This window comes from Equus caballus, chromosome 17 (assembly GCF_041296265.1).
Source record: "Equus caballus isolate H_3958 breed thoroughbred chromosome 17, TB-T2T, whole genome shotgun sequence".
NCBI classification, from domain to species: Eukaryota; Metazoa; Chordata; class Mammalia; order Perissodactyla; family Equidae; genus Equus; species Equus caballus.
The window spans coordinates 48890388-48914295 of record NC_091700.1 but is presented as its reverse complement, the minus strand read 5'-3'; the positions used below and the strand labels follow the sequence as shown (position 1 = coordinate 48914295).

General features: G+C 35.7%; 1 protein-coding gene across 4 annotated transcripts in view; it reads right to left on the bottom strand.

Moving 5' to 3' along the window:
- VWA8 (von Willebrand factor A domain containing 8) overlaps positions 1 to 23908 on the bottom strand; it is a 358178-nt gene that overhangs the window by 151847 nt on the left and 182423 nt on the right. For all 4 annotated transcript variants that reach the window (XR_011427808.1, XM_023621650.2, XM_023621651.2 and 1 more), the window contains 3 exons: positions 5403 to 5478; positions 3541 to 3676; positions 1044 to 1163 (listed from right to left, as the gene is read on the bottom strand). Coding sequence is in view for 3 of the 4 variants with exons in the window: in XM_023621650.2 (XP_023477418.2) it covers positions 1044 to 1163; positions 3541 to 3676; positions 5403 to 5478 (332 nt within the window). In the remaining variant the exon portion in view is untranslated. The remainder of the gene's footprint in view (positions 1 to 1043; positions 1164 to 3540; positions 3677 to 5402; positions 5479 to 23908) is intronic.

The following is a 23908-nucleotide window of genomic DNA, read 5'->3' as shown; positions in this document are numbered from 1 at the left end:
TGTTCTAACATTGTCATACAATATATTTTGAGGATTTTTTTTTTATCAGCATGGGTAAATTTATCCCATTTTTTTTTTTAAAGATTTTATTTTTTCCTTTTTCTCCCCAAAGCCCCCTGGTACATAGTTGTATACTCTTTGTTGTGGGTCCTTCTAGTTGTGGCATGTGGGACGCTGCCTCAGCGTGGTTTGATGAGCAGTGCCATGTCCACGCCCAGGATTTGAACCCACGAAACACTGGGCTGCCTGCAGCAGAGCACACGAACTTAACCACTCAGCCACGGGGCCAGCCCCTATCCCATTTTTTTTTTAACAGTTATATAGTATTCTATTGTGTGGCTATAACAGAATTTCTTTATCCAGTTTCCATTTGGATGGACATTTAGGTTGTTTCCTTTTTTTTTGCTACTATAAACAAAGATACATTGCTGATCCTTGCACTTAAATCATTGCACAGGTAATTCCCTTGGATAAATTGCTCAATGTGGAATTACTAGATCAAAAATCCTTCTAGGAGACTGGACTTGCTCCACATTGAGTATGAGATTCCAGAATTACCTACTTGCCATAGAGAAGACAAGTCCTTCTTAAAGGCTCCTGATGATTAAGTTTATCCCAAGGCCTCTCCAATCATCGTGAATAAGGCTCCTCAGAGCTGGCCCCAAACCTTTTCATAGTTAGAGGGATGTGACAAAAACCAAACACTAAAAACCATTCTTTATTTTGTGTTTTATTCCAAGAGGCCCTAAATAACAAAATATGGTGTAATTGTTTAAGAAAACAGGCTCTGGAATCAGATAGTTTTAGATAGGTAGCCAAGCTCTAACACTCATTAGCTAAGTGACTCTAGAAAAATAGTTAACCTCTCAGGATATCAGATATTCTCTTTGTCTGAAATGGGGATAACAAATACTCTCACAAGGCGGTTGTGATGATGACACAGCACCTGGTAGCACTTAGTGATAGCTGATACAGCATCATTACTAAGACAATATTATTATTGTAACTGCTATTGTTTTTGTTATTATTATCATTATTGTTACCTAAGGTACCGAAGAAATCATTGCCTAGGAAAGGAAATCCAGGTCTGTTGGCCAGAACAATCATCCTAAAATCAGGATGAATCACTATAACGTTTTCTCTTCCATTCACATTAGCAGAATCTGAAAAACAAAATTTCCATTTATTCTTTATTGATATTTAATAATTCTTAAAAATATCAAGTTACCAAAAAAATCAAGTAATAGCCTCTAGAATAACATAACATAAGTAGTCATACTGCTCAATTATAGAAAGCTCTAAGAAATCTGGCTGAGATAACTTGGTTGTAGGAAAAAACTCTGAGAAAGTTTGCTTAAGAACAGAATACTGATAAAGCATACACTAAATTTCATAAGAACTTGCATTTTTATGTAAATTCAATGTACATCTAAAAAGCAACTTGTCCAAATGCTGTCTTACGGTACTTAAACTTAGCTTGAGATGCTATTATTCCTCAAAAAAAAAAAAAAAAAAAAGAGAATCTGTAACAAGCAATAACCTAAAGGATACTCAAAGGATAATCTAAATATCTTTCAGTTTTTCTCAAATCAGCACCTGCATCACTTTGCATAGAGCCTGCCATTATGCAGCTAAGGAACAATTCCTCTTTAGATCATGCACCCTGAAACTTAACCACATAGAATAAAGGTCTTGAAGACCTAGTCAACTCATCAGTGCAATGCCGACATTTCCAATCAAGGGATCCTATCACAGTTCTTAAAGTAAGTGATCTTAAGTTGACTGGAGCATTCTTCGTGCAAATATTTAAGGTATTAAAGGAAATGAATCCTTCCATGTGGCATATTCTACTGGTGGGTGCACATTTCAGATATAGCTGCTAGTCCAGACAATAAATTACGACAGAAAAACTTTATTATGGTTATTTTAAAAAGAAACACTTGTCATCTGGGTTTATTTAAATTTAAGCTATCCACCTCTAAAAAATGATAGTTGTGAAGCACCTGCAGTTTTGAGATGAGTCTGTAAGAACCTACACTTGTACTTTTTTATGACACCAAAAATAAATCTTTCAATGCATTATATATTCATGTACTAATATAACCAATAGTTTTAACATGTGATCTCCATTAATTTTAGTAGTGGCAAATAACAAAGGTATGTGGTCACAGGCAAAATTTGATTCATTGGTTAATTAAAATAAAAATGACAATAAAAAATGAAAATTTAAAAAAGCAAAGAAAATGAAAAACATAGCCCTTGAAATGATGGTTTATGAAACCATGTTCAAAAGAACTTCTGGGGCTCTTGTGTTTAAAATGTCATCATTAAACTTGGGTTTAAAAATTTTGATAAGTCCTTTATTTCTAGACTATCCCTCAAAAGTGTATCAGAAAATGCAGAGTTACCAAGAGATAATGACTCCTTAACCACAACTTTGTTTTAGCAATTCTTCCTCTCCATTGCACTGTCTTCACAATGCCTCTAAAAAGGGCATGCAGAATTCCCACCCTGAGGGTCTGACTGAGCTTTTGAAAAGATAGTAGTCAGGCTGTCTAACTCAAATTCTCATTTCCCCCATAAATTCACTGTGAACCTGAAATGTTAGAATACTGTTATTAGTGCTGAGTTCCCCAGGCTCAGAAATGGCAACCTTGCAATGACAACGTCCACGAGCATCTCTGTGGTGACGCACTTATACATTTTTAATGGGGTCTTTTTCGCTCTCTTCAAAGACTGCAGATTTTAGTTATTAGTCTAAACTTGTTTAGTTACCCTGCTATTAGCTATATATTTTTAATGGCTAGTTATAGATTTTCAAGTCTTTTTAGGACACAAAAATTTTAAATTAGAAACTAGAAAATGTTTTCACATTGCATTAGCAAACTTAATTTTACTCGTAGGTTAAACAGACTGATCAGATTAATTTATCTACATTTTCCCTAATAATATGAAAAAAACATAATAAAAGAAAGAAGACAATCCAAAACAGAGGATAACTTCTTCCTGAGGTAGGGGTGTGTGTGTATGGGTGTTTGTGTTTGTGTGTGTATGTAATATATATGTATACATATGTATACACATATATTCACACACATATAAATATATATAAAAGGCCCATCAATTTTTTTCTGATTATACTGAGTTAATAATAAACAATTTTAATATTGTGAGTAATAGAAACAGGCTAGAGGTTTAAAAAAAATTCCAGATAACAATGAAAGAAAATATATTGCACATAAATAATTGAGAGATGAGTATAATAAGGAGTACATGTTGGTATTCTCAGAGTAGCAAAACATAAAGCTGATTTGCCCTAAAAGTACTATTGAAACTTTCAAAGATGTTCTCTGGCTATAAAAAGTGAAACTGACAAAACTAGATTCAGACATATTGATTTTTACAAATTACTGTCAATACTTGAGTTACATTGAACTTATGCTTGTTACTTATATATAAGCAGTCAGTTAAGTGTGTGATTTGATACCAGAGATGTAAAAACTGCATATATTGAAGGAAAAGTTGCTTTTTAATACTCACTTGCAACAATGCGTCTTCCATCTGCTAGAATCATTTCTCCATTTTCTACTAGAGTTTTTAAAATACAGGTAACATTTGTTGGGGCCTTGTCGGCCTCATCTACCACCAGAACATGACCCAATTTTACTGCTTTAACCTTTGAAGACAGAACATTTATCATAAACAAAAAAATGAAAGCAACTGTTTTTAAGATGTCATCATTCATTGCTTCAGATTTATAAGAGCTGATTTTATTTAAGCTATGGGTATTCCATAACCTACCCATACGTAGGGTAACAACTTGTTACAAAAAAGAAGTCTGCAGCAGAGCTGGCAACAAAATTTATGGATCTCCACCAAAAGCTTCCATAGTTACTAAGCTGTTAACTCTACAGTAATCCTTTATTTCCCTTTAATAGCAGAATTATTCCTACGGTGGTGATGTCCACAACATTTCACACCCCACAGCAGAAGAGATTTAAAACAAGTATAATAAACAAAGAAATTAAAGTGTCATGGGAGTTAAGAGGAGTAAGAGAGAACAGGGTCTGAAAGGGTAGATTAGGTCTCTACTACTAACGACTTGATTGCTAGACCAAGAAATATGTACTTCACTTCATCCATTAAGTAAGGGGATGTAATTAAAGACTTCAAACCTAGATATTACAGGAATGGAGCTTGTAGCTACACTTTAGGACATTTAACCTGGCAGCAGTATGCAGAACAGACTAAAAGGGAATTACCATAATAATTTGGTTAACAAGAGTTTTGGGGACCTGATTTTAGGGGAGGAGGCATTGGCAAAATGGAAATACAAAACATTAGATTATCTGAAGAGTTTTGCAGAGGTATAATCTACAGTCATGGCAACTGAATAGATGGGAAGAGAGGAAACGAAAAAATAAGCAAGAGTCCTAGGTCTTAGGTGGCTGAGTGAATGGTGACATCATGAAAAGAAAGTAAAAGCCAGGAAAAATTCTTAAAAACATTCTTAGAGAGTGGACAGGAGTAGATACTCAATAAATTTAAATGTAAACCCAGATTATTTTTTTAAATAGTAAGAAATATCTCATAACATAAAATGGACCATATCATAAACTCTCATTGCACATTTTTGGCATAGAATTGTAAGGAAATACAGATTAAGAAACGTGATTCCCTCTACCACAAATATTTTATTCAATATTCTAAAAAAACTAATAAGGATTTTCCCTTTTGGGTAAAAATGAGCTGAATTTAAAAAAGAGAGAGAGAGAAAACGTGTAGTTTCTACCCTCAACTCCAGCCTTCACTCTCTGTTCAGGGAAAGTCAGGCTCAATCTGGGAAAATTCAGGCAGGAAATCCTAAAGACTCCAATCACTGGGGTCTGGACCACAGAGGTTCTCATGATGGCTTATTTGTGCCACTGCTGCCAAGCAGTTATCACCACAGAGGGACATGCATGACAGGCCAGGATTTCTTTGAGTCTCTTGTGAGAAGATAAGGAATGGATCTTCCCAGCTGCCCAAAACATTGGTCTAATACTTTATTCATTAAAATCATCTTTAAAAACATTCTAGAAGCACTGGCTAATTTCAAACTCTACAGATTTGAAAATGACAGCAATTTTTTTTTTTAAATTCTAGAATGGAAAAGAAATCATTGGAGGATTTCTATCATTCCCTAAATCTCTCACTCTGGAGAGAGAAAAACAGAATAAGAAAACACGTTATTTTCCCAATAATTTGCATTTAAATACCCACTCTCCAAATGACATATGAATGAGTACTTTCCAGTTAAGACTGAAATATATTGGAATCTGCGGGAGATTCCCCCCTGGCTGAAATATAACTATCATTCAAAAAAATACAGTTGAAAATATTCATATAATTGAATTACTAACCAACGGTGAGTCTTCATACACAATAAGTCCATCCTTAACAGAAGGCTGAAGAGTAAGGGTTTGCACTGTGGTGTCCCTGTAGTTAAAGCAACACGTTTTATAGTTAGCAAGGGAATAAACTGCCGCCTGACCATGAATAAAAATGCAACACAAGAGCACTTATTTTTTCCTCTTTGTTCTTTATCCTGCTTTTCCCAAAATGAATAAATAGAGCAAATGAAATTCCACTCAGCAACTATCTTGCAGATGTAAATATAGATTACAAGGGTTTGAAAGTTAATCCAGGTTTGCAGATTATCCAGGTTCTTTACTTCTCTTTTTCCTTCCAGTAATTACCTTGTGATCATTTCACTCCTTAAAAACACCTCCTGAAGGTGAAGAGGAGAGATTAAAAATATATATTTGTATTATATATATAATATTTATATTATTTTAAAGTAATTTTGATGATGAGTTTGGTGAAGACTGGCATGCTGACATGGCCAATTAAAGCAAGTCTATGAATTACACAATCTGCCATCATGAGGTAGGAAAGCCAGACTCTCACCTCCCTCCAGGAACTGTGGGATTTTGAACATTTCTGCTGAGATTAAGGCAGTCCATTTTATTTTCTTAAATCTAACTGTTACTGTTACCTGACCCTCCTTTAGATCAGGATCTTCAAAAGTATTAATAATGAGTTATCTTGATATTATGTGCCTCTTCACATGATGAGATACGAAGTTCACATCACCCATGAATATTCTTGCCAATAACGTGTACTTTAACATAAGCTGCAGGTGATAGGTAGGTCCAGACATTTTTAAGGAGATAAATTTTATATCCTTAACTTGTACATATACTCTATCTTAAAACTAAAAAATCCTACAGCCATCTTGATTATGTCATACAGAGAATTTATTTTTAAAATGTGAGAAGTACTCTTTCTTTACATGAGTTCAAAGTTATCTTTTCAAACTATGCTACCACTTATTCAAAGTAGAATGTGAAGTCACAATTGTTTTGAGTACCTATATGTGTAAGACGCTACTTGGTGTGGGAACTTCAGAATTTAGTGCTATAATATGCTCCTGAAACTTCTACCCAAATGCCAATTTTTACTGCAAACTATTAAAATTTAAAAATGTATATTAGAAAAAAATTAATAAATACCACATGAAAATCACAGAGGAAACTTAAGATATCACTCAAATCATTTTTTGCTTTACCAAAACAAATTTAATCAAAATCAGTTAATTGCTTTGAGAGGCAGTTGTGGGGTAGTGGAAAGAGGACTTTGGAGTCAGACCAATGAGGATTCAAATTCTAGATCTTGCCACTTATTAGCCATATGATCTTGGCTAAGTAATAAAACCCACCCAAGAGGATGGTTGATAGAATACTTGGAAAGCCTCTGGCATGTTATATGACAGATAGGAAGAGTGTAATTTCCTATTAGCTTTAGCTACTTCTTCTTATTGCTGCTGTTGTGACTGAAAGTTCCTTGGCTGTCTAACTTCTTGATCTTCAGGCTTTTGTCACAGATGCTACTTCTTGGAAATCCCCTCCTTGACCCTTTTTAGACCAGGTCAGGTGGCCTTGCTGTATGTTCCTTTTGACCCTGGATCATACTATACTGTAGTCCAGTCCTTAACACACTATATTGTACGTGCTTATTTTAACATCATTCTACAGAGACTGTAAGATTTCAGAGCTTGTCCCTCATCCTGTCTCCAGCATCTAATAGATGTCCGGCTTACAAGATGAATTCAACAAATATTTGTTGAATAAATGAATGCATGAGTGAAATGAACAAAAATGCTAAAAGTTAAAAAATCAACACTATAGCTGATAATGCAACATATAGTATGTGGACTTCCAAATTTATTGGATCATGGAACTCTTTTTTTTTTTTTTAACAGAGAATCTGGAACTACATAATCCAACTTTAGTAAATGTTGGGTTAGATTAAGGTTGACCCTCTTAGAGGTAAGGAATCTTCCTTACTCATTTATAAGTGTGTATCAGAAAAGTACAGTCTGCTGAGAAGTACACTTGGAGTTGACTAGTCAAGGGACTGAGGGAGAGATGGTTTATGTCCATCATGAACTCCAACTGAGCTGAATTTAGACTTACTATTGTAGTAGGTAATTCCCCAGGGGTCTACCCTATTGCTATTCTTGACCCCTATTCCAAGCTCCCAATCCCATGATCCTAGCTCTCATGGACCTGGTGCCTGTCCCTGGGATCTACTGCTTCCTATGGTCTTAGTACTACACTTTACAAGGAATCCAATATTATTCTTTAATCTTTGCTAAAATTCAAATTAAAATGTGTCTAAAATAAAGCCTTGGGGGATCTTAGGAAAAGTGAAAATATATTGTGACAATTCATTTGCACTTATCAACTTTAACATGAATAAAATGTTTCTTATGCAATACTATGATATATAGTCATATATCTATTTCTTGTATTCTTGGGTCTCAAGTTTATTGTAAGACATACTTTATCCTATCTTCTGTTAAAAAATTAATTTTTAGAGTTTAAACAAATCATGAAAAGAGTTTATTCTCATGAATTCAGTGTTAATATTCTTGCAATACAGAACGGGGTGGGTGAGGAAGAGAAAAAGATGTGATCACACAGATTTCTATAGCAATATAAAGAATTTCTCACCTCAGCTGTCACATATTTAATGGGCAACAACATGACACCTTCCAGCACCAAAATGGGAAAAGGAATTCTTGTATCATTGTCAGTAGAAAGGAAATTCAGTTGTCATCTTAATAATTATAGTGCTTCACAGCAGATTAAGAACAGGAAATTCAAGCTGAATTTCAACTTTAAAAAGGCAAATGAAATTGCTCTATAACACTTGAATTCTGATAGCACACAACTTTTCAAGTTAGATTTCTCAAAAGACTTGTGTGCTGTAAAGAAAAACCATAGGTTTGAGGCAACAAGCACAAATATGATTTCCAAAAGGGCCTACAAATGAGGATAAATACAAATGGGCATCAGAGATTTCAGTGGAGTAGTCTGCGAGAAAGAGGAATTTATAGGATAAAGTGGTTTTGTTCTGCTCTTATTACTGATTCTTTTGTCTTATATATCAAAGGAAAAGCAAAGGCTTACTAGCCTTTGTAAAGCCTGTGTAAAAGCCTATGTAAAATGATATTAAATTAAAAAAACAGAGTTGGCTTATATTTCAGTAAGTTTCCCTGAATATATAAAAGTAGAAAACAATCCACTATCTTCTACATAGTACTTATTACAATAAGAAAAAAGCTTATTTTTCAAGATATTTATATTATAAACTTCAACTTAGTAAGTGATAAGGTAACTGCTACTGTCACAGGTAGCATATACACTGACTCTTAAGGACAAGATAATGATTCTTTTTCAGAGGGCATTTGATTAAAATCACTGATCTATATTTATGAGCATCTTGGGTCAAAAGATATTAATTCTCCACACAAATAAACAATGACCCTAAGAGAATATTTTATTTGCTACAATTTCAATTCTAATTTGTTCTTCTCAAGAACAGCTTTGAAATAGAAGCTTATAAAAGTTAAAATAAAGTCAACAATTTCAATAATACTGGGGAGAAGAAAAGTTAAAACACAACTTAGTCACATTTCCTTAGCCTAAGGATTAGTGAAGAGATGGCTTTCCAGTACATAACAGTTACCAGCAACGCTTCATGAATTAATTAGAATGTTCAGCTAATTGTTGACATTTATGTTAGCACCAATTGTTCTCACTTCATACTATCTTACAAACTAAAGCTGTCTATCAATTAAAGCCTCTGTTGATTAAGGGGTTGCTCAAAGAAATATGCTGCTAAACTCTACTCTTCTTTTAACACTGTGATTTTAAAGTTTTTTTTAATTGAAGTTATTAATGTTTCGACAGTAATTTAAAATAATTCCTCATGCAATAAAAGTAATTAGATTCTATGAAGACCAGGTTTTTGTCAAAATAAGGAAAGAAAATTGGCCTCTAGACAGCAAGGACAATCTGTTCTGAAGTGTTGCTTGTAAAAGTACATTAAGCTAATATCCTCTAATTTATTGAGAAGCAAAAGATCTCAAAATAGTGATGTTTATTTTGAGGATAATATTTTAGTGAGTTGTATTTAAATTGGTTTATGGTTAGCTTTCTTTTAGAAAAATAATAAACATAAGAGTGAAGGAAGAAAGAAGACATACAAGAGTTTCAAATAGCTAACAAAAATCTCTAACTTTAAGTCTTTAAAACAAAAATGGCTATAGGAATAGTCCACTCATTAACATAAGCTAAACACAAGAAAGGAAAGATAGAATATGGCACATAAGAGGCACTTAACAAATATTTGCTTAATATTTTAAAAAGATGGATGATTATGAAAACAGAATTAAATTAATTTTTGCCAATAAGTATAAGCACATTACTGAGAAGTAAATGCTGTCAAAAGACATTTTCACGTGAAGAAGGTTCATGGCATCATCAAGAATATAATTTCCACAAGACTGATTTAAAAATAAGTTAATGAAATAAAGCAAGGAACACTAATAAAACAGAAAGCGGTACTTAGACACAGATAATGCAAACGAATTTAAGAATTAATCAACATTCACAAACATTCTGGGCTCTCTGCTAAATAACAGCATATCACCTTCCCACCCTTGCTTATAAAAGGCAAATTTACTTCGTCATGTTTGGAAATAAAGTTCCCTAGGCCCTCAAAAAAAGAAGTTATTATTATAAGCAGCTTTGCCATCTAACATAAAAAAAGGAAGACACAAATTAGCTATGATTACTGCAGTTTTAGTTAAAAACCAGCACTGGACTAAACCTGAGTCCTCTTAGTTTGGTCAATCACTTAACCCCATAAAGTCCAAGATTACTCATCTCCACAGAGGGAACTAAAATAAAACATCTGAGGGAATATAGTAGAGTAAAAACTAAGATAAAAGTGGAGGGAGAAATAGTATTATTATATGTGCTTTGAAGGAAAATTCCTTTTAGTAAGATAAGCAAAATATTATTTCTGCCCAAGTGACTGAAAAGACTCCAGCTCTTAAAACAGTTGTTTTGGAGGACAAATAGTTTATTTAGTAGTCAATCACTCATCACTAATATGTCCAGATGCAAAAAATCCTAACAAACCATAAAAGGAAGGAAGACATTAGGAGGATAATATTTATGGAAGGAAGTCTACTGTGACGCAACACTCTGTGCTTCAGAGGCAGCTTCTAGCTGGGAGCAGCAGGTAGAAAATAGCCACAGCAAGACAGTCATTTGATGGAAGCTAAACATTTCAGAACATGCTTAGTTTTCAAAACCTACTTACCCTTCTCACCACATCTCCTAGTAACATATTAGCACTATTTAAAAAGAAATTCCTCCAATATTCAAAGCCATGCTGAAAAAGTCTGTTAGCAAACTCTTAAAGTTTTGTAAGTCATCTAGTCTTTAAAAACAAATCTAGTAAAATGGTATATTAAAAAGTTGGATCTTTTACTTTTATTCCGAAAACTAGCTTTCTGGCTTGGTAAATTTTAGGGACTCAAAATGACCTAATTTCTTCGTAGGAACTTCATTTCCCTTTTCCAGACAAAAAAGAAAAACGGTACGCAGGTCCCTTATTTTCCTTTCTCCTGTCATTAAAAAATGCATTTTCTAATCAGTTTTTTAAAAGGACTAGAAGAATGAAATGCAGGGTAAAAAGAAAACTAAATGAGTCTGCAAAGATGCACACACACATAAAACCAGAGGGTGAGACTGGGGAATATACCAGATAAATTTACCAGAAAATAGAGTATTTAGTAATTTATATATTTTAAAAGCCTCATTAATTGGGTAACAACATAAAAGTGTGATAGAGTAAAAAAAATGTGATCTTTTTTCATATCAGGACTTTCCATAATCTTTCATTCAATAAACATTTATTGCATATTTACTAATGGGCATTGCTTAAGATGCTGAAGTATCTGTGAAGAAAACAGGTAAAACTTCCCTCCCTTGATGAAGTTAAATTCATAATATAGTTAAGTGAACTTATCTTACCTTACCATGCCAATAATGTACCATACTAATAAAGTAGTTCATACTAGATCTTGCATGAGGTAAAATATCAAAAGATATTTTACCACAGGCAATTCAAAATAAAGTTAAAATAAATATTTGCAATCGCTAAGACAAAGGACAAACAGCCCACTGCTATTTAAGTCCATCAGGAGACTTAAGCCCCCAGTTCTCCATGAAGCTGGTTAGGCATGTGTCTTTGATTAATAACCCAAAATACATTTTTTGTGTAATACTTATTGCCTAAAACTTACTAAGCAAGTTGCATTTAAATATATCATGATATTACTTGATATACTATAATCTACGAATTATTTTATCTTCATTTTTTTCCTGCTTCTTTTGTTTTTCTCCCCAAGTACCCCCAATACACAGTTGTGTATTTTAGTTGTGGGTCTTTCTAGTTGTGGCATGTGGGATGCTGCCTCAGCATGGCCTGATGAGCAGTGCCATGTCTGTGCCCAGGATCCAAACTGGCGAAACCCTGGGCCACTGAAGCGGAGTGTGAGACTTAACCACTCAGCCACGGGGCCGGCCCCTTTATCTTCATTTCTGGTTGTTCATCAACTGGAGGAAATTTCCAATGTTCTGGTTTTAAATTTATCACACTTTAACCAGTTGAGTCAAACAGAAAGTATAAAAATAAGCATTATATTTGGGGAAACGAAATCTATATTTAAGTTTTCCATAATTTACCTATTTTATTAAGTTTTTATGATAGATTTTCTTAAAAGAAGACACTAGTGCATCATAAGAAGAACAATATATATTGCTTTTAGCAGCAAAAGTTCAAAGAGTTTGTTTCAGCCCCAGCCTGTTTTCCAGTATCATTTTAATGGCAGAGGAGAAGGAACAAACACCTCTGAGGAACTAAGAGGGCAGAAGACCAGCACAGGCCCCTAAGCATGTTTCTTTATCATCTTAAGATTTATCCTAAAATTTGACGGAGACTTTGAACTCTATTCCATAATACATCTAGTTGTTTCAGTACAAAAATGTTTACCATACTATTAGGAAAACAGCAATAAGGAGCTGTTGTCCTGAGCCAACACCTTCAGGAAACTGGGTTGAGCTGAAGACAGCTCACGCTGCACAGCAAGTTCAGCATCTGGCTGCTTTTTCCCTTCTGCTATCTAACATTTCTTGAACCCCAAATTAAATAAATGAGTGGTCATAAATGGCAATCATTTTTTTTACTGCTTTATGAACTATGTCAGGATAATCACTGTGGAAAGCCTCTAGAATGATGCCAAAAAGACAGTACGTGTGGCATTTTCTGACTTCTGCTGGTGGGCATTTCAAGAACTACATCCTAATAAGTACCAAATAGTTTATACCACCTTGGGACTGAAAAGTTCTCTCACCTCCTGGGCAAGTTCTTCTACTCTTTCAGGACAAATATGAGGGTGTGGTTCATTTGTCCTGTTCTCTCATTTTAGTTTAGGTATTATTCTTATTTATTGAAGCTTAGTCAGACGATCTCTAAAACCACACCCAAAACAAAAAAAGTATTTAATACATAGATAAAACTTAAAAAAATAAAAAAACACTTTATAGAGGCAAAAGACCAGAAATAGGCTACTGTTCACCAGTGCTACTCAAATGTCACCCTTCTCAGGGAGGCTTCCCTGGTGAACCTATTAAAAATGGTCACCCCTACTCCAGCCCCCTTCCTGCTTTATTTTTCCCCATGGCACTTACTATAATTTACTTTACCTTTTTAATTTTAATTTTTTAAAATTTTTTAAAAATTTAACTTTTAATTTAAATTTAAATTATCTAATTTAATTTAATAACTATAACATACTTCAATTATCCTGTTCTCTCTCTCTCTCACCAGCACCTAGAATACAAACATGAAGGTTGGAGTTTTTATCTCTTTTGTTCCTGATGTAATCACTCACCTTTAGAAAAGCAACCAGTATATAAAGGTATTCAATGTTTGTTGAAATGGATGATTCCAATCAGCTATTTCAGTCACGTACCCTGAGGCTGGACTGAATTATCAGAAGTTCCTTAGGTTCTGTGCATACTTGTGTATACTTTTTCTGGAAAGTTTTTTCTTCCCTTCTCCTTTCTTTGCCTAACAAACGGTTAAGGTCCATTCCTTAAAGGCTCAGTTCAAGTGCCACCTCCTCTTTGAAGCATTCCTCATTTCTCACTTCTGTCTTCTCAGTTGAACTAACTATTCCATAGAAAGTACTTTATACTCAAGAAATTTTTTAGTTTTCATATAACTGTCCTCTCACAAGGCATACCATCTATAGACAAGGGGACATCATCTTTCTTATATGCCTAGTGCCTGTCACTGTGCCTCACACCTTCTAGGCATGCAATAGATTTTTGCCCAAGGAATAAATGAATGAATGAGTGTATTAAGCAAATTTTGTGTACTTCCAATGTGGAAAGCAGATTATTAGGCATGAAGGGTTATTAAAACGAATAACTCAGAGATCCTGCTCTCAAGAAGCTCACATGATAAAGAGATAGATATAGGACAATTAAATATAATTCATGTCAGAATGCAATAAGAGCTATAATAGAAATTAAATAAAAATTCAGTGAGGATAAAGAAGAGGCAATTAATTCTGACTGAAGAGAACAGGGTGTGGTGACTGAATATGATTTCAACTGGCAAGGACGGGTAAAAGGTGCTTCCAGGCAGAGGAACAGACAAACAAGTAGAAGTTTGCACATGCAAGAGAAGTTTGAGGGATCACCAAGTATGTCTAGAACACAGTTGCGTGGAGTGGAGCAGAGCGGAACAGGTAGAGTGAGTCAGAATGTACTGTTTCCTTAAGTATCATGCTGAAGAGTCTGTCTTTCATATCATGGAATGGAGGATCAATCATCCATCCTTTGCAGAGAGAGGACTCTCTAAACGGATGTCTCGAAGATGGATGGGAAAGGAAGAGACACTACATTTATTCATCTGTTTACCAAATGTTTATTGAACATTCACCATGCTCCAGAAATAATGCTGAAGAAGGCAGTTCAAAGACACATCCCTGCCCGTAGGGAGAGCTCACTGTCTAGAAGGGGAGAGAAAGATGGGAACACGTAATTGTGACAAAGAATGACATGAACAACAGCAGAGCCTGTTCTAGGTCAGTGGCTCTAGCTCTAAATGTACTATCAATAAAAGGTTTTTTTTTGAGAAAATACATTCTAAAATATACAAAAATAGAAACAAAAAGGGACGGCTGTCCCCGTGGCCGAGTGGTTGAGTTTGTGCGCTCCGCTGCAGGCAGCCCAGTGTTTCGTTGGTTTGAATCCTGGGCGCGGACATGGCACTGCTCATCAAATCACGCTGAGGCAGTGTCCCACATGCCACAACTAGAAGGACCCACAACGAAGAATATACAACTATGTACCGGGGGGCTTTGGGGAGAAAAAGGAAAAAAATAAATAAATAAAATCTAAAAAAAAAATAAATAAATAAAAACAAAAAACAAGCTAAAAATGAAAAACACCTTAAAAGTACTTTTAGATTTTATCTGTTAATAATACAAAGAAGTTTTTGATCTCCTTAAAAACTAAAGAAGGATATCTTGTAGAGAATAATGTGATTGATACACTTTATTATTTGTGTAACTTAAAGGTCTAATTCTAAATTCAGTTTATTTTGATACTTGTTTTAACAGCTATTATAACTGAAAAAGAGCTCATGAAGACACGCAGATCCACAGAGAAGGACAACACTGAGTGCTCTCGCTACAGTTCAACATGCATTTTTCAACCTCATTTATGAAGCATACAAAGGTTTTTGTTACAATTAGGTTTGGGAATTTCTCTCTTTCCTGATGTCAATCCGTGGTTTTGCAAACTAACCGGACAGTGCCACATTTTATATTTTGAAAAAATGGGTCCCTGAAACTCTTCATTTATAAAATTTTTAAAGATGTGAGGAAATTATATTTCAAATTGTTATAGTGTGCAGATATGAGATATTTTAGGAATGTATGATCAATATTTCAGTACTTCTGACACCAAATGTGTGGGTTTTCCACACGAAACAATTCTCTAATTTTCTGCAGACACCAAATAGGTGTCCCACAAGTCAATTCAATTCTAACACTAACTACTCGGCAGAGTTAGCCCACACCCCACAGGTTAAGGGCTCTGTTTTACAAGACTGCCCCCACTTTAAAGACGAATTGCAAGTCTCAGGCCTCCCATCCTTCTAACGGACCAGCTATAAATCAGGGGTTCTCATGATCCCTTCCTCAGGTTCCATAATTTGCTAGAACAACTCACAGAACTCAGGAAGGCACTTTATTTACTACTACCAGTTTACTATAAAGGATAGAACTCAGGAACTGCCAAATGTTGAAACGCATGGGGCAAGTTACGGAGGGGGAGGGGGAATGTGCGTAGTGCTTCCATGCTCTCTCTGGGTGCACCACCCTCCCAGCACCTCAGTGTGTTCACCAAACTGGAAGCTCTCCAACGCCACTGTTTAGAATTTTTATAGACGTTCTATTAGGTAGGCATGCTTGATTAAATCATTGGCCACTGGTGATTAACTTAATCTTCAGGGCCTCTCCTCTCTTCCCCAGAGGTGGGAAGATGGGGTTGAAAGTTCCGACCCTCTAATCACATGGCTGGTTTCTCTGGCAACCTGTCCCCATTCTGAAGCTATCTGGGGACCTAGAGTCACCTCATTAGCATACAAAAAGACTCTCTAATCACTCCAGAGACTCCAAGGGCCTTAGAACTGGGGACCAAGATGAAATATTACAACAAAAGATACCCATACCACTCAGGAAATTACAATGGTTTTAGAAGCTCTTGTGTCAGGAACAAGGACAAAGACCAAATATATATTTCATATTATCACAATATCACACAGTGACACACATTATTTTCAGCCATAAAAACACAATTAAAATAGCTACAAACATCTGATTTAAAAATACTCTCTCCAGAGATTTTTCAAGGAGTTATTTTCCCTTTTACTGCTAAAGCATGATCTTTATTTTGAAGGATCAGATTAAATGTTGCCTTTTAACTTTTAAAATATCTCTTATGTAGCATCTCTCTGACAGCCATTTAACACACAGACAGATCAACGTATTTTGAACTCGATTTTCTAAAAAACAAATGTGTAGGTTTGGCAGATCTTTTAAATACAGTGAGATTACAAGTAAGACTGTGCAGTATAAAAAGATTTTCATGGTCAGTTCCTATCTTATTACAAAATACTGCAATAATTCTCGCTTTATTTTAAAGGTCTGGTTTTTATGTGATATATCAAACTGGTGACATCCTGTAGTGCTTTGTACAAATCTACTTTCAACTTCTTTGTAGCAATGCTCTGTTTTCAATCATTATGTAGTAAATACATTTCATGTGTAGCGTCCTCTGTAACCTTACTCCAGAGAAATTTCTCTATTCAATCAAATCAGATGCTCCATCACTGGTTATACTTATAAAATTTTCTGCCAATTTGATGTTATTTCTTTATGTTTACATTATTACTCCTATTTTCAATCCCGAGATCCTTTTCAAGAATCTTTTAAACAACTGTCCATTATACAAGGGCTAGCTTAGTTAAAACTAGGTAACATAACCAGTAAATCTACTAAACTGGGCACAGGTAAACTGTTAAGTGTTGTCATATTAAACAATCAAATAAATACCCAAGAGCACCATTGTCATCCTATTGTAATATGAACTCCCACAATTCTCTCTGCATACTTCCCATATCACATCTGACAAACTGAACAAATAAGGGTTCCAGTGTCAATCTGTATACTAAACATCAGTAATGCTTATTTCATATTTTAAAGATCAAAACAAACATAAATTCTAACATCTTCCCATGTCCCAGCAGATGGTTCTGAACCCCTTGGTATGTGCTCCCCACTTTAAAAAACATTTTGTACTAATGTTGTCACAAACAAAAGAAACAACATCTGCCTGTGAGGGAAAAGGTGAAGGAAGGGTCTAAGAAATTTTCCTGGAAGAAAAGGCTTTGATCTGCATTTTGAAGAAAAAGTAAGAGTTTTCCAGGTAGACTTGATAGGGATGGGCATTCCAGACTGTAAGAGCTGTATGTGGCAAGTTATGGTGTCATGAATATGCACCACAGGCAGTTCATATAGCTTAAGCCTCAGTATGTAGGAGAGAAAGGTTGAAAGTAAGACTAGAGAAACAAATGGGGCTCAGACTAAGGAGTGTGGACTTGATGCTGTTGGCAATGGGAGTCACTGAACAGTTGCAGTAAGTGGTCAACTTTATTGGTTGAAATAACACAAGGCATGGGAAGGACAGACTGGAGGCTAAGTTCTTAACCAGGAGGCTACTACAATAGCCCAGGCAAGAGAAAATGAGGAACGGAATTATGGCTCAGAGGAGCGGGGAGATATTATATCTATTACAAGGATGGAAAGGACTTGGTTATAACTCTAGAGTGCAGGAGAAGAAACTATTGTAACACTCCAGGCATGGCCAGTGACTGTGGGAAAGGAAAAGCGGAAAATATACAGGAGACTTTGAAAAATGTAGACACGATTTTGTAATGACTGGCTGTCAAGATGAAGGACAGGGAAAGAGAAAAGGTATACCAACTAGAGACCAGGTTACTGGATACAGGATTCTATAAGCTCAGAGAGGAAACATCCATTCTTTCCTTTTCCAATCACATAATCAGCATTGCTTTACTGATACCCACCATGAACCAGGTATAGAAAAGATGCTGGAGGACATTTAAAAAGGAAAAGTTGGTATGAAGATGTGGATATTTCAGGTTTGAGATGCCTCAGAGATCTATATGAGGATATTTTTTAAAGAAAAATGCAGTCCCAAAGCTAGAAAAGAGGAAGGGGCTGAAGGTGTAGCACTCATCTACATATGGATAGGAGACAATACAGACTCATAGAGAAGAGATTTAATTGTAACTGAGCCCCTACCATGTACCAGGCACTGTTCTAGATACATGTGACATAAGCCATTTATTTCATCCTTACAACAACCTTATGATGAAATTTGGGCTCAGAGTGATTACCTAAACTCATGCTTTCTTTTACAATTTTGAAGCTTCTGTTTTATTTTAGCCCAGTTTTGTAATAAATAGTTTATGCTTTTTGACGTGACGCATTCCTAAAAACCATGTCTTAAAACCTACCAACACCACTGACCAGATGTAGCATTACTGTCATCTGATCGCTACCAACAGAAACCAGTAAATAAATATCAGCAACACTGTTTAAGTAATACAGCAGCAGAATTTAAGTCCTCAATGGAAAATGATATTCAATTGTATACAATTACCACTGAGAGTTGGTAAAAAAAAAAAAAAATCACATTCAGAGTGTACGTGTTGTTTAATAGAAAAGATATCTTCGTTATAACAGATTGAAAAGCCTGTAGTGCTACCCCTGCTTTATTCAGTTTCATTTAGCTGAAGGCTCAGCCCTGCTCAGTTACTGACTTCCTATTCTAATCAAGGAATGAGATACATGACCCATTAGTCTTGCTCAAAGAAGTTATAAATCTCATATTTGGGGATTTATAACAAGAATCATATCTTCTGCCTCTGTTCCTTCCATTTCCTGATTATCACACCAATATCAGCCTCCCTCGTAACCCTATTCTCCCTAACCCTATTCCCCCAGGGTCAGACCCTAGCTAGGCCTGGTAGCTTCAGCTGTTGGCTAGAGTCTTATTCCAAACTGTCACTAGCCCAAGTTCTCACAACCCTCTAGTCACTGTAGTCTGTTATCTTTTACGGGTCTATCCTACACTGGGTCAATTCATCCACTGAGTCTCTAGAATAGACAAAGCTGCTGAAATGCTAGAATGTCTTTCTTGCTGCAATCCCATCGCAATTATGAAGACAGTCATTGCTGCCAAACTTGTCAATGTTTCTGAGTTCTACTCCTCAAGTAGTCTCCCATTTACTTCCTATCACATTGCCCTTTAAAAATTTTTATATCATTTCCATCATAGCACTGATATTTTCCTGTTTATTGAACTATTTGTTTGTTGCATATCTTCTCATCACTACTAGAAAGAAAGCTTCATGATAGCAGTGACTATGTCTGTCTTGTTCATCTCTGTATTCTCAAGGTCTACAACAGTGCTAGGGACTGTACTTAATAGGAGCTCAATAGAAGTTTGTTGTTGGTACCCTACCCATATCTCCTTTACCACAAAATGCACCCATCCCCCAGCTGCTGCAGTACTGACTTCTGAGCACTCACAGTCACACCTGTCTACAAAAAACTACCTTCCACCAATGGGGAGCTACCTTGCCCAGAAATGCCTGGGAGGTTAGAGCTCCCCCCTTACCCCTCTCCTAGAGAGTGGCCCTTAACCAATGACCTACTGATATGGGAAGAAAAAAGCCTGGCCCCCTTGCTTCCAGAGGGGATAATGGAGTAGTGGCGTTATTGCTCTAGAGCTCCCTGCAAAGAGGCTAAGGCCAAACTTCAACTAAAACCACCTCTTTTCCATAGCCTTATCCTGACTCCTTCACTTCCCTACAAGTTTCACCTAAAAGCTCTCCCTCTAAAATCACTTACACTTCCATCTCTCACTCTGCTTCTAGGGTCCCAACCTAGAAATCTGTTGATTGTTTGAATGAATGAAGTTAAATGTAGAAACGATTCTTAGATTTTCCAGCAATGCTCTTAATTCTTCTTGCACAAAACATTACAGCTAGATCTCAGTTAGTAGAAATTACTTAACGGAGTTGTGAACTGAGCAATCCCTTTAAGATACAAATCTACTTTCTAAATTTAAGCACCTCATGCCGTCCTCTTCTGCTCATGTTGTTATTATCTGAAAAGTCTGGCTACAGCACTATCTGTCTTACTTCTAAGAAATAGCAGTTTATAAAACTCAACAAAAAACATTTTAGATTTTGATGAATAAAAAGATGGTTGGGAAGTATATGGCACTGGTACATGATACTTCTTCACTCTATCTGCTTACCTAAGGATGCTATAAGAAATCTGCAGTTGATGCTGACAGGAGAGGCCCAGAGGGAGCAGGTTTAAATGGCTGGGATGTGATGTTAAGCATGTTAAGATAATCCGATATTGAAACAATTGCAAAGTTGAGTTTATTTTTACTATAACTAAGGATTAAAACTTTTTCTAATCCCTCCTCCCATCAGAGTATCATTGATTTTATAATGGAAGTCGGTGTGAAATAATAATTTTCTTAACAAAAATTTGCTTTACAAGTTAAACAAAAACCACAAAGGACTGGAAGGTTATAAGCTAAATTGATGATAGAGATTGACTTGAAGAAGAGGAGATGAAATTGGAGGCGTTGGTTAAAGGGGACTTTAGCTATAACTACAGTGTTTTATTTCTGCAAAAGGAAGACTGGAATTAAATTTGAAAAAATATTAACAGTTGTTAAATGTGATAAATTTGGGTATGTGTTATATATTTTTACTTACTTTTTTTTTGATTTTTAGAGTTTTTCTCAAACTAAAAAAGCACATAAGGCTTGAGAGGAATGCGGCTATTCTCTAGTGGCAAGGGATATAAGAAACTAGGAAAAAATATACACTGCATCAGTGGTTCTCAAGCTTTTTAAGTTTGTGAATTAGAAAATAAAAATAATAAGAATCTCATAGAATTCTTCTCATTTCCAGTCTTCTCTTCCAAAACAGCTGAGAGCATGCTGCTTGCTGGTATCTCCAGTTTCAGGAGTCTGCCTGCAGCTCTGACTCATGAACCTCTATAACCCACAACTATTCAGTGGGTGCACCAAAAGAACTGAAGTGGTGTCGGTCTGGGAAGAACAGCACATAAAAGACCACAAAGAATTAGTGTGGGTTATGTTTTTATGAATTACCTGGGTGACAAAACAGAAAACAGAGCTATTAAATGTACTGATGACACACCTCAGGGAAGATGTGATTAAGGGTCAAAGTGGTTTAATAATCTAGAAAAGTGATCAAGAAAGCAGAAAATGAAATTTAATAAGCATATTACTATTGGAAAAATGGGAAAAATATGGATTAACTGGGCAAAGGAAAGAACTTGGGATCAAGCTGAGCAATGATTAGAAATATAATGCTAGAATTTAAAAAATCAAGATATTATACATAGACTGAAGAATAGAATGTCAGAATTGGTTGACCAACAGTCTTACCACATGGCTAGCATCCTAGTGAGATACTTATGAAAGTCCTATCATCACTAAAATACTACTCAATCAGCACAACAAAGTTAAGCAGCAGCACAGTGCAGTGGTTAGAGCACAGGGTTGAAGCCAGCTATGTCACCTCAGCCAAGTCATTTAACCTCTCTGTGCCTCAGTGTTCTCATCTGCAAAACAGAGATGGTAAGGGTACTGATCTCACAGAGTTGTAGTAAGCAGAAATAAGCTACAATCTGAAAACAGTTTAAACAGTGCCTGCTACAGAGTAGCTGCTATGAACATGTTTGTTCATAAAGAAACAAAAATAATACAGGAACTTAAATGGATTTGGAGATCATCCAGAGAAGTGTCAAAAATATTACAAACCTAAAGATCTACGCCAAAAATTTAGAGATACTAGCAAAATTCATTTTGTAAAAAAGAGGTAGCAGAAGGCATTCTTAGTGGGAAAACTACTGTTCAACTGCTGATAAAAATGTTCTAAAATAGCCTTTTCAAATTTTTAATGGGGAAGATGAGAAGAGTACCCCAGAGGTTTTTTGGAGCAGTTGACATCTGGCATGAATCCAGTTTTCTATTGCTCTTATCAGTGCTAAGAATGTCTTGATGGCTCAATAATATTTTTTCCACAAGACTTCAGAAAAGCTTTTAGTTTTTCTATTTCCTACCAATATATCTATTTGCCCTCTGGGACTTTGTGAACTTCAAAATTTATAGTGTCACATTCAGTTTTCTTTAGCCTGAGGAAAGCCTTGTATGTTGAATTATGCTGTGCTTTTTAAATCATGTCATCATTCACTCCAGGATATTTGATTTGAAGAGGGTCAATGCTACAGTTTTACAGTTCACTTTATCTCATTTGATTTCACAAAGAAAAAATATATAAAAATATGAAGGAGGTAAAGCAAATGTTTTAATAATAACCATGCACAATGCAGTATTTTAACCATCTCAGGGGTTACAGCACTTAGACAATGCAGTCACAGGTCTAATATACATGTAGATAAGGGACCTTACTCAATTCTGAAACAACCAGCCCTGTCTCTAGGCAGGCACGGCTGATCACAGGGGAGCTTGAGTTGGAAGGCCCAGATGGAATTAGCACATATCAAGTCGTTTCAACAAATATTTGTCTGCACTGGGAACAACACAAAGTACGTGCCTCATGACTGGTAGACTATAAATAAGGTCGTTACTCTTCTTTTTTCCCCTCACTCTCCATATAGTTATCAAGTTAAAATTAGCCAATTAAACTTATTTCAATATGTCCCTTCTTTCCATTCTCATTGCTCATACAGTAGCCCCCTTTAACTGTGGTTTGGCTTTCTGTGGCTTCAGTTAACTGAGGTCAACTGCGGTCGAAAATATTAAACGGAAGATTCCAGAAATAAACAATTCATAAGTTTTACATTGCCTACATTATTCACCTCACTTCAACTCATCACATGGGCACCGTATCATCTCACATCACGAGAAGGGTGAGTACAGTACAATAAGATATTGTGAGAGAGAGAGAACACTTTCACATAACTTTTATTACAGTGTATTGTTATAATTGTTCTGTTTTTACTATTAGTTATTATTGTTAATCTCTTACTGTGCCTAGTTTATAAATTAAACTTTATCATAGGTATGTATGTATGTAAAGGAAAAAATATAGTTATTTGTATAGGGTTCAGTACTATCCATGGTTTCAGGTATCCACTGGGCGTCTTGGAACATATCCCCTATGATAAGGGGAGCTACTGTATGTTTGTTCAGCCTCAACTATTTTATCTGGGTTACTAAAATCTCCTCCTAGTGTTCTCTGTGAGTCAAGACTCATCTGACTCTGATCCACCCACAGACCATGGTGATAATGATCTTTCTTACTTTAACTCCATCACATTGCATTCAGGATAAAATCCAACCTCAGCAGGGCCTCTGAAGTCCCCACAAGGCCCACATCTTCCTTTTGTCATCACCTCTTGCACCTACACCCATACATCCCATGCTACACCAAGTCGCCTCTCACGTCCTGGTTTTTAGATAGCTTGTTTTCAATAACCATAATGCCACTTTCTCTGTTCTACACTTAGAAAACTCCTACTTATCCCTTAAGACTCAGTCTCGAGTGCCACCTTCGCCAGACACCTTCCACTGTATCATATGCATATACTCAGAGGGTTGGGTACCTTTCCTCAAGATTCCCACAGAACCTGCACTTGCCTCTTTCATAGCTTATATACAAGAGCGTATTATAAACATTGATGTATTCTCACCTACTGACAAGCAAGCAAGCACATCTAGTTTAAGATCAATATCAATCTATCCATCATCAGTGTTTAAAA